Consider the following 13,193-nt stretch of genomic DNA (forward strand, 5'->3'; position numbering starts at 1 on the left):
CTTCATTCATAAACTCGGCTTTCTAACATGCAGCTAAAGTTCAGTCTGCATGCTCGACCCACATACTCCTGGTAGCTGAAGTGAAATACTGCTGTGCGTAAGGGTCGGGCGGGTGACCACGTCACCTGGTCATGGGGTAAATGCTGCGGCCGGGTTCAACTCTGACCTGAGGCCCTTTATTTCTCCCTCCCTGCTTTGCTGTCTGGTCTTCATTGTGCTATTAAATACAGACAAAAAAGTTTGTTCTCCTCCTTCCATCACCACCTTTGTTGCATGTAGAAAAGTGTCATATAGAACCAGTCGTTACTTTAATGGTCTGAACTAAACGGTCGGGTGGCGCCAACAGCGACTAAGAATTTTCTGGGCCAACAGGATTTGTGTTTCAGTCCCTGATAAACTGACCCATCCTCTAAAAAACAAAACCCAAAAACTATATTTACAAGATAAATGATCAGAAATAGTAACGACAACAAAAGCACAGGAATCATAGATCCAACGGGACAGGCTCGTTACAATGAAGGAAAACACTGAGCGACTGTTGAGGCCCTTATTAGTCCTACAAAACATAACAGAAATGTTACAATAAAACACAGAGGCCTTTATTGTCACGTCCATCGTACTGTGACTCCTCAGCACATTCATCTCCAATCAGCAGCTTCCTTCACTGACCCAATCACAGGTCTCAGGCCAGCTGTTGTACTCAGGTTTGGATTATTTGCTGAGGTTTTAGATCTCTGGACCAAAGCCTTTAAAAGGAAACAGTTTCTCAGAGGTTACATCAGTAAATATGATCTCACTGTTACAGTGATCATTCACATCTCTGATTAACCTCTGAAGAGACACATTTGGTCCTTAGCGACGCCTCTGTCACAGGCGTCTGTCAGAACAACAGCGTGTGTTTGACACAGTCCATCATGAAGAGAAGCAGTTTTTCTTCTGAATTAGTGAAATAACTGGTCTGTAAATTACAGTAACACGAGTGTCATTGTTAAAACACAGTTTATGAAACACTTAATTTGTTGTTAACTTATTGACAACGTAAACATTTGCTGGTTGCCACTGTAACTGATGACTGTGTGGTCACATGACTGAAAAGTAAACAAATATCACAAAATAAAGAAATGCCTCCAACTTGTGTTACGAGTAGTTAGTGTGCAGAAACACGGCTGCAGGGTCAGCCCTCCCTCCACAGTCGCTCATCAGGCTGGTCGCAGCGCGTTTGCCTGTCTACTGATGTCTGCATGAGCAGAAACACCAATTTGAGTGATGTTATGTAATTCAGGATTCAATCAATGTGTCAGTGTTTGTTACTTTGTTACATTAATTTTTTAACCACGTTATTTTGTTGTGGGATGAACTTCTGCAAACAACAACATATGGCAACAAAAAACAAAACTTGCAGTTGGAATCGATGGAGCTGTGAGATGATGGGATGTCGACTGGTTCACTAACCATTAACATTTGGGATATTAGGATAACAGTAGCGTGTAAACATAAGCAGTGCAAACACTTCCTATAACGACACATTGACAGTCTAGTTTGGGGAAAGCTGAGGAATTAGGGTGAAGAGACGGTGGATGTTTAACCCTCCCTTGGTTTGACAGCTCGCTCAGCCAGCGAGTTATGAATGATGTTCTTGATAGACTCCGCCCCCGCGCCTTCTAGGAAAGTGTGGTGATCTCCCTTGATGACGTGGACCGACACCTCGCCATCACAGACCTGAAGAAAGACGCAGTACACAGTTTGAACATTGGAAGGCTCAGACAGAGTTTATAGAAACACACACAAGCGCACACACGCACAGTGAAGATAAGTACTACAGACTGATGTAAATGTGCATCGGTACCTCGCTGAGCTTATAGTCAGCTCCCAGGTTTTGCTCATATTCGCTGCTGGTTTCGGCGCGCAGCAGCTTCACGCTGCCGTGGTATTTTGCAGTAGGTACATATGCATCAGCAGCCTTTAGCTTGTAGTAGAAGGCGGAGGCTGCAAAGTGCAGTGAGTCTCGGTCGATGTCCTTGTGAGCGGAGGTGATTAGGTCCACGGCCACACTGACGCGTGCATTCAGGTCTGACAGCGGGAGCAGAGTCTCCAAAAGCTGTAGGATGTAACCATGGAGACGACTGTAAGTTCATAGCAAACGTTACCGCGTGCTCGCGGAGATATTGTTGTTTTCAGAAAAGTAAGTGACACATAATTAATGAACATCACAGATCTTATGTATATGAAAATGCAAAATGAAGATGTTTTGATATTCAGGAGTTACAAATGTCAGCTTTCAGTGAGAAACTGTACGAAGGTTTGATTTAACCGCATGTTTTACTTTAGTCTCCATAACAGCTCCAAACATCACATCATTGTTGAGTCAAACCTGCACCACACACAGACTGTGCTGGAACAGCAGCTCCAGACTGTGTTACAGTCACCATCTTTACCTTACAGGCGCCGTGAGGCAAAAGCTCAGGTTGTGTGGCCTTTAACGCTGATGCCACATAAAGGAATACTTGTGTGTGAACCTGTGGGTCAGAGACAGTATACCTTGTTGTATTCAATGCCAGTGAACTGCTGGATGAAGGCACACAAGGCTTCAGTCTCAGCCTCAGACTCGTTGCCGGGTGTTAGCTTGGCTCTGTAGCTCTGCAAATCAAAAACACAGTTAAACCTGTTCACATGCAGATCATGTGACCAGAGCTCATCCTTCAAAACCAACATCACACACGCTATACAGCATATACATGAAATAAAGATGCGCGAGTGTTTCTCTGACCTGTGTGTACGCTGCCACATATGAATGTGAGCCATCAAAGAGAAACAGGAACTCCACAGGCTGATTCTGGGTCTGCAGCTGAGAGCACATTTCAAATGCTACACAGGCACCAGAAGAATATCCAGCGACTCTGTACGGGCCGTCCGGCTGCACCTGCCTGACGCAGCTCACGTAGTAGGCAGCCAGGGACTCAATGCTATCCAGAGGAGCAGCTGCAAAGGAAACACATGAGGGGAGTTAGTTTGGCTGCACAGTGACATAAACAGCTGATGCACAACATGTGAGTGACAAAGGTCTGAGAACAGAACCACAAACTTTTAAACTGTGAAACAAAGAAAACATGAAATCACATCAGGTCTTTGGTTTTCCTCAGGCCATTATGGAGGGAGCTGTATATGTACAAGTGTTTGTAGTTTCACCTTTGAACAGTCAGACTTTCAGCTTTAACGCATTTTGCTGTTTAACAGTTACACACGTTTTGATACACATGATTGTGACACCTGGTGAGGACGCACACTCATCATTTGATGACAAGTAAGGACACGTAGTTTCCACGATGGTTCAAAGTGTTGATTTTGTGTTTTAAAGTTTTTCTCTGTGACTGTAAAGTCATTTTAATATGAGCCCCATTATGCTGACAAACCCACGCAGACGATGCACACAGCTCAGCAACACCAACAAGCCTGAAACTCAAATGACATGAAAAGTTATCCATGAGGCGCCAAAACACAACAACAGCTGCAGCAAAGGCTCTTTGTACTGTAAGATGAAGATCCTACAAAAGTAGAAGCCTCACAAACCACATGTAGACTGGTTGTGCAAACTCCCACAGACCCTGCAGTCGAGAGGATAACAAGCTGCTCCAGTGATCATGACCAGGACACAAACTGCTTCCTCCTGAATCAGAGGCCTGACTGACAGACACACCCTGGCATAGAGGAGGCTGAGGAGTGTGACAGTTGGAGCACACGCTCAGGTCTAGGTCTTTAAACAGGGGAACCACCACCCCAGTGTGCCAGTCCAGAGGCAGCATCCCAGAGCTTCACGCAGCGCCGTGTCAGCCAGGACGGCCCTGCAACACCCAGATCCTTCTCATCAGCCTCAGGTCTGTCCTAAATCCTAGCAGGAGCTACCACGACGCGTACCACAAAATGCATCGCACTGGTTCTTCCCAGTAGTTGGAACTGGTTGTCTGCTTGCCAATGAATCCTGCTTATTGGTTCCACTTGTGCTACAATCAGGACGAATTGTAGTGGGTTAGGGTTAGCTGGATATGTGCTGGATATGTGGTGGAGGGTAACTGCAGGAGAAGAAGCTAGTGGGGGAGTAGAGCAGGGGAGGATGTGGGTCCCCGGGGCCTGCTGGAGGGCAAGGGCCATGCCCGATGTGAGTAGCAGCAGGGCCAGTGCGCCCAGGAGCACATCTTTTTCGACCGTAAGGGAGACAGGAGGCCGACTCACTGCCTCGGCTAAATGGAGAGGGAATTTCAGAAGGGCCAGGGCACAAGCATGGACCTTTTTCAGCTGTAAGGGAAACAAGAGCAAGGTGTGACGTAGGTCCCCGGGGCCTGCTGGAGGTCCAGGTCCACGCTCGATTTGAGTAGCAGCAATGGCCAGTGCACCAGGAGCACATCTTTTTCGACTATAAAGGAGACAGGAGGCCGAACAGGTCTCTGACCCTTCAGCATAGACAGGTGGCTGAATGGGCCCCTTGGGCCCTCCAGCCGAGACAGACAGCTCAAACGGGTTCCTCTGACCCTTCAGCGGAGACAGACACCGAACCAGCATGTGTGGAGACCTCTGGCAGTGTGGACACTGGCTGGAGCTTAGTGGCACATTGGCTTGGCTCAGGCAGTGGTATGCAGTCCTCAGAGGGCTGAAAGTGTTCTCCAACACATCCAGCAGAGGACAGAGGACTCTACTAAAAAATCCGACTCTACTAACCTATCAGAGGCTGCTTAAGATCAGAATGCAATCATCTGCAGTTTTCTTCTTAATTAACAATAAACTTAGTGTATATGTACTCCTAAATTTGATGAAAGTGATAAATAATAGACAGCTCTCTCTCTCTCTATATTCTGACATTTAACTAATTCAAAAGATATTTCAATATTTATTTATCTAAAACAAAACAAGTTAGAATAGCCTTTATTGTCATTGTACAGAGTACAACGAAATTGGAGTGCCACTCCCTTGGTGCAAGTTTCAATAATAAATATAAATGTAAAATATAAAAAGTACAAAAAAACAATCGTAAGTACTCAAACAATAGTTTGTACAATATATACAGGATAGCAGCATTAATATAATGACAGTATGAATAGCAGCATAATATAATGACAGTGACGGTATGGAATAGGTTCAATTGTTTTTGTTCTTATTTACTACGGTGATAGCTCTGGGAAAGAAGCTATCCCTGAATCTGTTTGTCCTGGTTTTATGTGACCTGTACCGTCGGCCTGACGGTAATAGTTCAAACAGTTGGTTGCTGGGGTGAGAGTAGTCCTTGATGATATTGCCAGCTCTGCTGAGGTACCGAGAGTTTGCAGTGACCTCCATGCTGGGCAGAGAGCAGCCAGTGATCTTCTAGTTGCAAGTTCACTCTAAATTGATGTTTAACAGAAAAAAAAAATGTTTTTATGTTTTTTCCCTAAAGTGTATGTAAATATCTGGTTTCAGCTGTGAATATACTGCTGTGTATTGAAATTCCTCTTGTTTTGCATAGAAATATACTGAACAACATACAAAGCATAATATATAAAATACAATCTACCTGAGTTTTTTCTTTGAAAGAAGCCACTTATGTCAATTGTTGTGTTCATCAGTACATAACTGAAACCGATTACAGTGCTTTGTTTAGCCGTGGAGGGAAACAACTGAAAATATGAAATAAACACACATGTAAGCTAAGACTCTCTAAAAAAACATCATTGTTGTTGTTCGGATTTTCATTTCCCCATTTGTTGATTCACTCCAAGAGCAAGTAACGTAATATGGGTCAAGTGATCAGTTTGATATCAATCTTTTGTGATACACCGTCATATTTACATTATTTGTACAGTATGAATGATTTGCTTTGGTACCTGGTCAAACTTAAGCTCTCCTCTGTCTGCCTGTCTACGCTTCTCCTGCAGCAGTTTCTCCCCCCTCGCTCACATGCGTAAGTGCTATGCTCAGTCACCCAGTGCCTGAGCTCAGATCATACCAAAATTAGGGTGAATTTACGACTGTGCGCTATGTGCTTCGAATATTGTGTGTAGTTTTTTGTTTTATACAGTTGGCAGTCAGGCATCAGTAACAAAATCACCAGGCTCACAGTAGACAGATTCACAAGAAATTCATTTGGGCTTAGAAGGAATAAAACAAACAGAATCCTTAATTAAGCTTGCGTTAGATTGCAAAATGGTCCCAGATGAAACAGTCTTAACAACACGAAATGCACAGTTCTTTTGTAAAGGTTCTTTTTATTTGGAAGGAAAAATAAGCACAGACAGAGTCCCCAGAAGTGTCCAAAAAGTGATTTATTAAACACACACAGTTATACAGTGTGGGAAGCCGGTCTTCGATCTTCTCTGCTCGTTACAGAAAGCTTTATAGCCTAATATGACGTCAGAACATTTCCTAGAACTCAGCTTCTCAGAAACCTAACACTTTCTCAGGCTTTATGTTCCCAGATATGGATGAGGGAAAACATCTGGTCTAAACAATTGTGTGTCCGAGTGTGCAGTTTGTGAGATTGTCTGTCCAGGCCAACAAAAGGTCGCTGTCCTCATCTGACTTTACTTTGGGCCGCCTGGAGCCACAGAGATGCTGGTGGTTTTTGCATAATAGAATATTACAGAGGAATGTGTCTTATTCTGCGTGCTCTGGAATACAAGATTAAGCAGATTTACTAAATGATAAATGATACATGATAATGGTGATGATCAACTGATACTAAGTGATGCAGACTAATGAAATAATAATGAAATAATGGCAGTGAAATTACATGTTTTTCTTGACAACTCCTCCTCTTGGGCTCGCTTGCGAGCCCAACTTACACCAGGATTTGTCTCACTCCTCCGTCCAGCCTACAATCTCCCTCAAAGGCATCATGGACTCCGGCGCAGCTGAACCTGCTGAGCCTGAGCTCAGGGCTCTCTCCAGCATCTTTACTAAAAGCCGCCGGACCAGAGGGATGAGACAACATCCAATCATCAATATGACAAGAAAAACAACAAAAGAAAACATGGCAGACATAACAACACTCTTCCATTGCCCAAAGACAGACATGAACCAGTCTCCCGGTCCAGTGTTCACACCTGATTGCTCATGCATGGTTTTAGATAACATTTTCAGACTCTCAAGCGCCCTAGTAACCGTACCGTCTGGTGCAGTATTGTTGGGTATGAACGTGCAACACATGTCCCCAAACATGGCACAGACACCACCTTTCTCAGCCAACAACATGTCCAGGGCCATTCGATTCTGGATTCCCATTAACGACGTCGGGCCTAATTGTTCCGCAAGGCCTTCTACCGCGTCCCTAGTGAGATTAGAGAGTCTCAACACATTATAATGGACATAGTTAATGCGATCGACATTTTTATTCGGAGTTATCCATAGAAACACACTTTCAAAGCCGGCCGCTATCTGATTAACTAACTTATACTCATCTGGAACTCCCCTGGGAACTCCTATTGAGTCAATCCAGGTTGGCGAGTCCCATCTTGGGTCATATTTGTGCATACTGTTGAGAAATCGATCAACTTCAGACCAGACAAAAAACAACGGAGGCTCCGGAAAAGTGCAATCAAACGATGAGTTTTATTATCACAGGAGAACAACCAACCGTCAGCATACAGAATGGGTTGCTCTGACAAAAATACACTGGGTTCTGGTTTTATAGGATAACATATCACACCTACGTCAATACAGTTCAAAAATACAGGGTGACAGATGGACAAAAGTTCAATTCGTGCAAACAAGGGTACATCACATTATATTATATTATAATATGTTATATTATATCCCCTTTCACATTAGAGCCACAACAGGACCCACTAGAACATGGGAACAAGTAAAAGTGAAATATAAGAATATTCTACAGAATGGTAATATTTATCACATATATTGCTTGTCGTCTCTTGGAAAGAGACCCTGGAATACTCTGTTTGTTTGTTCATAACAGCAACCAAGAAAAGGGCAGAGCAAAAAAAAAGACAGGTGGTGGTCCTGCACCCCCTCGTCAACAAGTTGGTTAAGTGAATAATACCCTCACGGGAAAATCGATATCTCTCTATGAGCACACTGTCGCGCTGAGCTAAAGGATCCTGTCTGTCCCGCAATATACGCTGAATTCTGAGGACTCTCCTTATCAATCTTGCACCTTCCGCAATGGGTTGCTCGCGTAAACGGACAGGATATGACTGCGACAGACTTCCCAAATCCACCTTCGCTTTTATAGCCGTGGTCTCTCATCTTGATTACACGAAGTAATTTACAATTACTACTCTGAAATATGAATTACATCTGTAATAATCACATACATGTAATAGAATGTTAATAGTACATTTCCCTTTTTTAGGGAATGACCTGTATGTATCTGTGTGAAATCAATAAAAGGATCAAGTGCTGCATTATCTTTAGTTACATTGATGTTATTTATTTATGGTGAAACAGTGGTGGAATATCGCTGTTGCTTTCGTATGAATGACGCGGACATACCTGCGTGGCCGCGATCTAATCCTGTTTACATAAAGTAAACCTGCTCCCCAGCAGGTTTACGCTTACGGCTCTGTTGCTATGACAGCAAGTCCCGGATGGGCTTCGGGGAACCGAACGATCCAGGATCACGCGAAATCGTCAACAATCTCATCCAGCTAACTCACTTAGCGCGGTACGAAGAACAGGCCCCTGAGTGCTCATGCATGGTTTTAGACAAAGTTTTCAGGCCCTGCAGAGCTCGGGTTACTGAGCCACCTGGGGCAGTATTATTGGGGATATACGTGCAGCACATATCTCCAAACATCGAGCACACACCTCCCCTCTCTGCCAATAACATGTCAAGCGCCATCCTATTTTGAACTCCCATCAGAGAACTTGGACCCAATTGTTCTGCGAACCCCATCATGGCGTCCCTGGTTAGGTTAGAAAGTCTCAGCAGATTGTAATGAACATAGTTAATGCGGTCAACATTCTTATTAGGTGTTACCCAAAGGAATATACTCTCAAATCCTGCAGCTATCGGATTCACCAGCTTATATTCGTCTGGAACTCCCCTAGGCGAGTTCAGGCGAGGATCATAAGCATGTGTACCTTGGGTCCCTCTTCTGACCAAAACATGTCTCAGACGTCTGGCGGCCCCGTCTCTGGGCTGGGGCCCGGGCCGGGCCTCGGGGGCTTGGGTCCTGGTTGGTGTGCTGCCGGGGTTGTGGGCGGGTGGGTGCATGGGGGCCCGGCCCTGGAGCAGGGTGCCGCCGGTGCGTCGAGCCGCCTGGGGGGCTCTTCGACTGGTGGGGGGGATGGTCACATCTTGCAGGAGCTTTCTTCTCTTCAGGAACTCTCTGCAGGAGGGGGAGATACAGGAGAGGTGGAGGAAGATCTCAGCCTGGGCGTTTACCGTCTTATGTAGTCTGGAAGATGTGTGGATGGTGGGGTGGGTGCAGTTTTCTCTGTGGTGGGGTTGGGTGGACTGTCCAGGGCTCTGTGGAGCCGGAGGGCGCTACTGCACTGGGCCCCGGTCTGATGGGCCTGGGCCCCCCTTCCCTGGCGGGTCGCAGAGGGTGGGAGTGCCTACTGGGGTCAGCGGGGGAGCTGGCCCCAGGGAGGGGTTACCTGCCCCTCCCTTCCTTCCCTCCCCATCTCCAGCTGCCTCTCTCTTCCCGCTCCTCCACAACCACCCACACATGCAGGGCCTTGGAGTGGGGGTATGTCACCAGGGTGCAGAGGAGGCTACCCCCCCCGTCCCCTTCTGGCTGCCTCTGCCTCAATTTTATCCCACAACTTAGACATTCACATTATTCACACTCTCATTACACATACATATAGGATCTTGGGGGTGGGCACAATCCAAATTACCATCAGGGTGTATACCTCACCCCTGACGTCGTTGCCCACCTCTCAATTTTAAATACACTTAGTCATTGAGGGCTAGCAGGAGGGACCATGCGCTTACCTGCTGCTCCTTGGCAGGTAGCTCCATGCCCTCCTGGGTTTTAATTACACCTTAGAACACACATGCATCAACACTACAATGAGCGGGTGGAGGGAGGTTTGGAGTCTTCTCTCACCCCCATTCTCTGCGGCCTGCTGGAGCGGGAGGGCTAGTAGGAGGAGTTGGCCGTCCGACTGCGGTCTGGGGTGTGGGGCCTCCCTGCTGCTGCGGAGTCGGGGTGGTCTGCCTCTCCCCACCGCAGGGAAAAGGGTAACACCACCTGGGTCTGGGTGCAATTCCCCCCTCCAGGGGCAAGGGTACCTAGACCCGGTTTGTAGAGTACGCTTGGGGAGTGTGATTGTGTATACAGCGTCTCTTTATGTCTGTCTCCACGTTGGTTGAGTGTGGAGTGAGTGCATATGAGAGCATGAGGGTGGGAATGGATGTTTGTGTCTGTGGGTGCCTGTATGTCTGTGTCTATATGTCAGGTTGGGTATCAGACGCCACCTCTCTGGGGACACCTCAGGCCCTCCAAGGTTTGGAGGCCTATCTCCACCCACCACCACTTCCCCTGCCGGTGGCGGACTCCCTCAGGTGTCGGTGTGTTGGTGGTTCTTTGTGTCTGGGGGTGGGCGTCCGGGTACACACCGGCTCACTCCTTGGCGGCCGCTTGTCGGGGCCTGGGGCTCGCTCGGGCCCCTTTGGAGGTGGGGTGCCCCCGGCCTCTCGGCCTGGGGCTCGGTCACTCAGGCACAGCTGGGGGCCGGCGGAGCTCACGGGCGCGTCACTGCAACTCCCCCTGACTTCTGCTCCGCGGCTGCTGGGCGAGCCCTCATCTGGGACTCTCCTCAGCTCTTACTGGGACAGTGGCGCGGCTGCCCCTCTGTTGGTCTTCCATGGTCTCTTGTGTTCTGGGGGCCTCTGGATGTCTGGAGTTTTGATCTCCTCCATACCCGCTTCACACCCTGGAGGACGGGGCTGTGGCCCCCCCACACTCCCTAGCAGATCATTACATGGAGAAACCTTTGGAATGCAAGCATGCTGATCCACACAGGTATGCACACATGGGTATTCACAGACGCGGACTAAAGCTTTCTTGGCTGCTACCTCAAAGCACACTGTGCGCTGTCTATCTTGCGTGCTGCACAATATCGTTTATTATTTAGTAAATATTGATATCTATGACTAGCTAGTTTATTGTGATGGTGCTTTGTTTTCTCTATTATTATGTTGCTCTTTGTTGTTTGCTGTCTCCTCTGTTTGTTTTTTTTGTTTGTTTTTTTTTTTTTCTCCATACAGGTGACCCAGGAGTTCTTTTTTTTTTTTTTTTCTCTCTCTCTTCCCCCCCCCTCTCACCGTCTCTTCTCCCCTTTGGTTTTCTTTCTTTCTCTCCCCCTCTTTCTCTCATTCATTCCCCCTGTCCTATTTATAAAAAAAAAAAAAAAAAAAATGACAAAGGATGAACTGAAGCTCTGCCATCACGTAATGTCGCTTACTGCTGTTTCTGATGTCATTTATAAAAAATAAAAATTAAAAATAAAATTAAAAAAAAAGACGTCTGGCGGCTAGAGTACGTGTGTTGCGTTGTGGAATAGCCTTTACCTGATTCCCAATCAGCATGAGTGGAGCTCCTAATCGCACCATCGCACATGTCCCTACGCTTCCTATAGGAACATGAACCAACAGAGTATTTTCCCCACAATAATAATAGAGCCCACTTCCTGCCCAGGTTCCAATTACCGTGCTAGGGCCGCTTACATTGTTGGTGGTTCGTCCCTGAAGTGTGACGGCACACCAAGTTGGATCGATCTCTCCCACCTTGTACTTTTCATTATCAGTAGAGAACTTAAAACATGCATAGTTATCTTGTTTTGGCATAAATGGTCCCACTGTTGTCTGACACTTTCCATCTACTACTGGCTCCTGTACATTTAATGACGTCACACAAATCTAACATGAATGAGCTGGTAGACCCTTTAACATAGTTCAACTCTATGCCATTATTTCTGCTGAGACATTCATCACCTTTACCTGACCCCTCGCGCTTTTGTCTTTCTAGCGATCCTGTTTTAGGACCTACAGTCTCAGGAACTGCTGGGCTGGACTGGCCTCCGTGTTCAGACAAGGGGTCCGGAGTGCCTTGCAAAATACAGACAAAAGACAACAGAGCCATGGTTACTATTATCGCATATAATACACACGTAGTTGTAAGGAACATTTTAATATGTTTCTTCCCATTACGTGTCTCTGATTCGGTTGTTTGCATCATGTTATATAAACTTTGTATTCTAGACTTGTTATATAGATTTTAGATTCTGGACTGAAACTCCCCTCTTTGTGGAGCCTTTAACTTATCACTGCCCCTTTCTGATGGCGTGACGACCTTCTCCGCTGCTGCTCTTCTTTCTTCAGCCTTCCAGGTGGACTACTGAATGGCCTGTTGCACAGGTGAGAGGGTTTATTCTGCCTCTGTTTGTTGACACCTGTGTTGGTTGAAGCCTCTTCCTCAACCAAGCTCTCATGTGCTGGTGCACACTGCGACCAGTGATACCAGGTGTCGCCCTTCCCTTTCAGTTGGACTGCTGTAGTTGTCCTGGCAACGACCTCGTATGGACCAGTCCAGCGTGGCTCCTTCCACTTGCGTTTGAGCACCTTCAGCCACACCACCTTTGCCTCCGGGGTCGCCCTGTCCACAGCGTGTAATCCAGATGTGACCTGTTTGCGAAACTGGAGATTCTTGCCACCCCTGTGGTCGCTGTGTTACTGGAATGTTCTCCTGTAAAGGATAGAAAACAAAAAGCCTCTCTCTGGTACACCTCACTAATCTACTGTGTTCATCTAATGTTCCCTTAATTATTCAAAGTTGGTTCAAGATATCATGTTCTGGGCTCTATCCTTTATATTAACTTTACTTAATCTAAATGCTCTTTATGTGTGTAAAGAGTTTATCTTCTAACCAGGATTCAGTTCATTTTAATCCTTCAACTTAAACATGAAAATAACAATGTCTGCCTCAGTTTTACCATATCTAAATCATCAAACACCCCAAAAGTCCTAAAATGATCCTAAACCCATTTCAACTTAAACCTTAAATCCCCCCTTTATTTTGACACATTTCATGTGTCAAAATAATGTACAAAACTAAAAATGCTCAGTTTTCCCCACTCATGATCCAATCTATGTCATGAAAATGAACTTAAAACAGAACAGTCATCAGTCATGTGCTTAGCCTTAGTCCAGTCTTTACCTCAGTGTCCAGTTGGTCCAACCTTAGTTCAGTTCGTCCGTCCAG

The 13,193-nt window shown here is 46.1% G+C and overlaps 1 protein-coding gene across 1 annotated transcript; it reads right to left on the reverse strand.

Moving 5' to 3' along the window:
* Positions 1-533: 533 nt before the first annotated feature.
* On the reverse strand, positions 534-2,993 carry LOC112432895 (fatty acid synthase-like). The gene is made up of 4 exons (XM_024801309.2): positions 2,768-2,993; positions 2,539-2,637; positions 1,847-2,098; positions 534-1,719 (listed from the first exon to the last, which is right to left on the reverse strand). The coding sequence occupies exons 1-4, from the start codon at positions 2,855-2,857 to the stop codon at positions 1,582-1,584; spliced, it is 579 nt and encodes a 192-aa protein (XP_024657077.2). The 5' UTR covers positions 2,858-2,993; the 3' UTR covers positions 534-1,581.
* Between the last annotated feature and the right edge of the window lie 10,200 nt (positions 2,994-13,193).

The sequence above is a fragment of the Maylandia zebra genome, linkage group LG12, assembly GCF_041146795.1.
Source record: "Maylandia zebra isolate NMK-2024a linkage group LG12, Mzebra_GT3a, whole genome shotgun sequence".
NCBI lineage: Eukaryota > Metazoa > Chordata > Actinopteri > Cichliformes > Cichlidae > Maylandia > Maylandia zebra.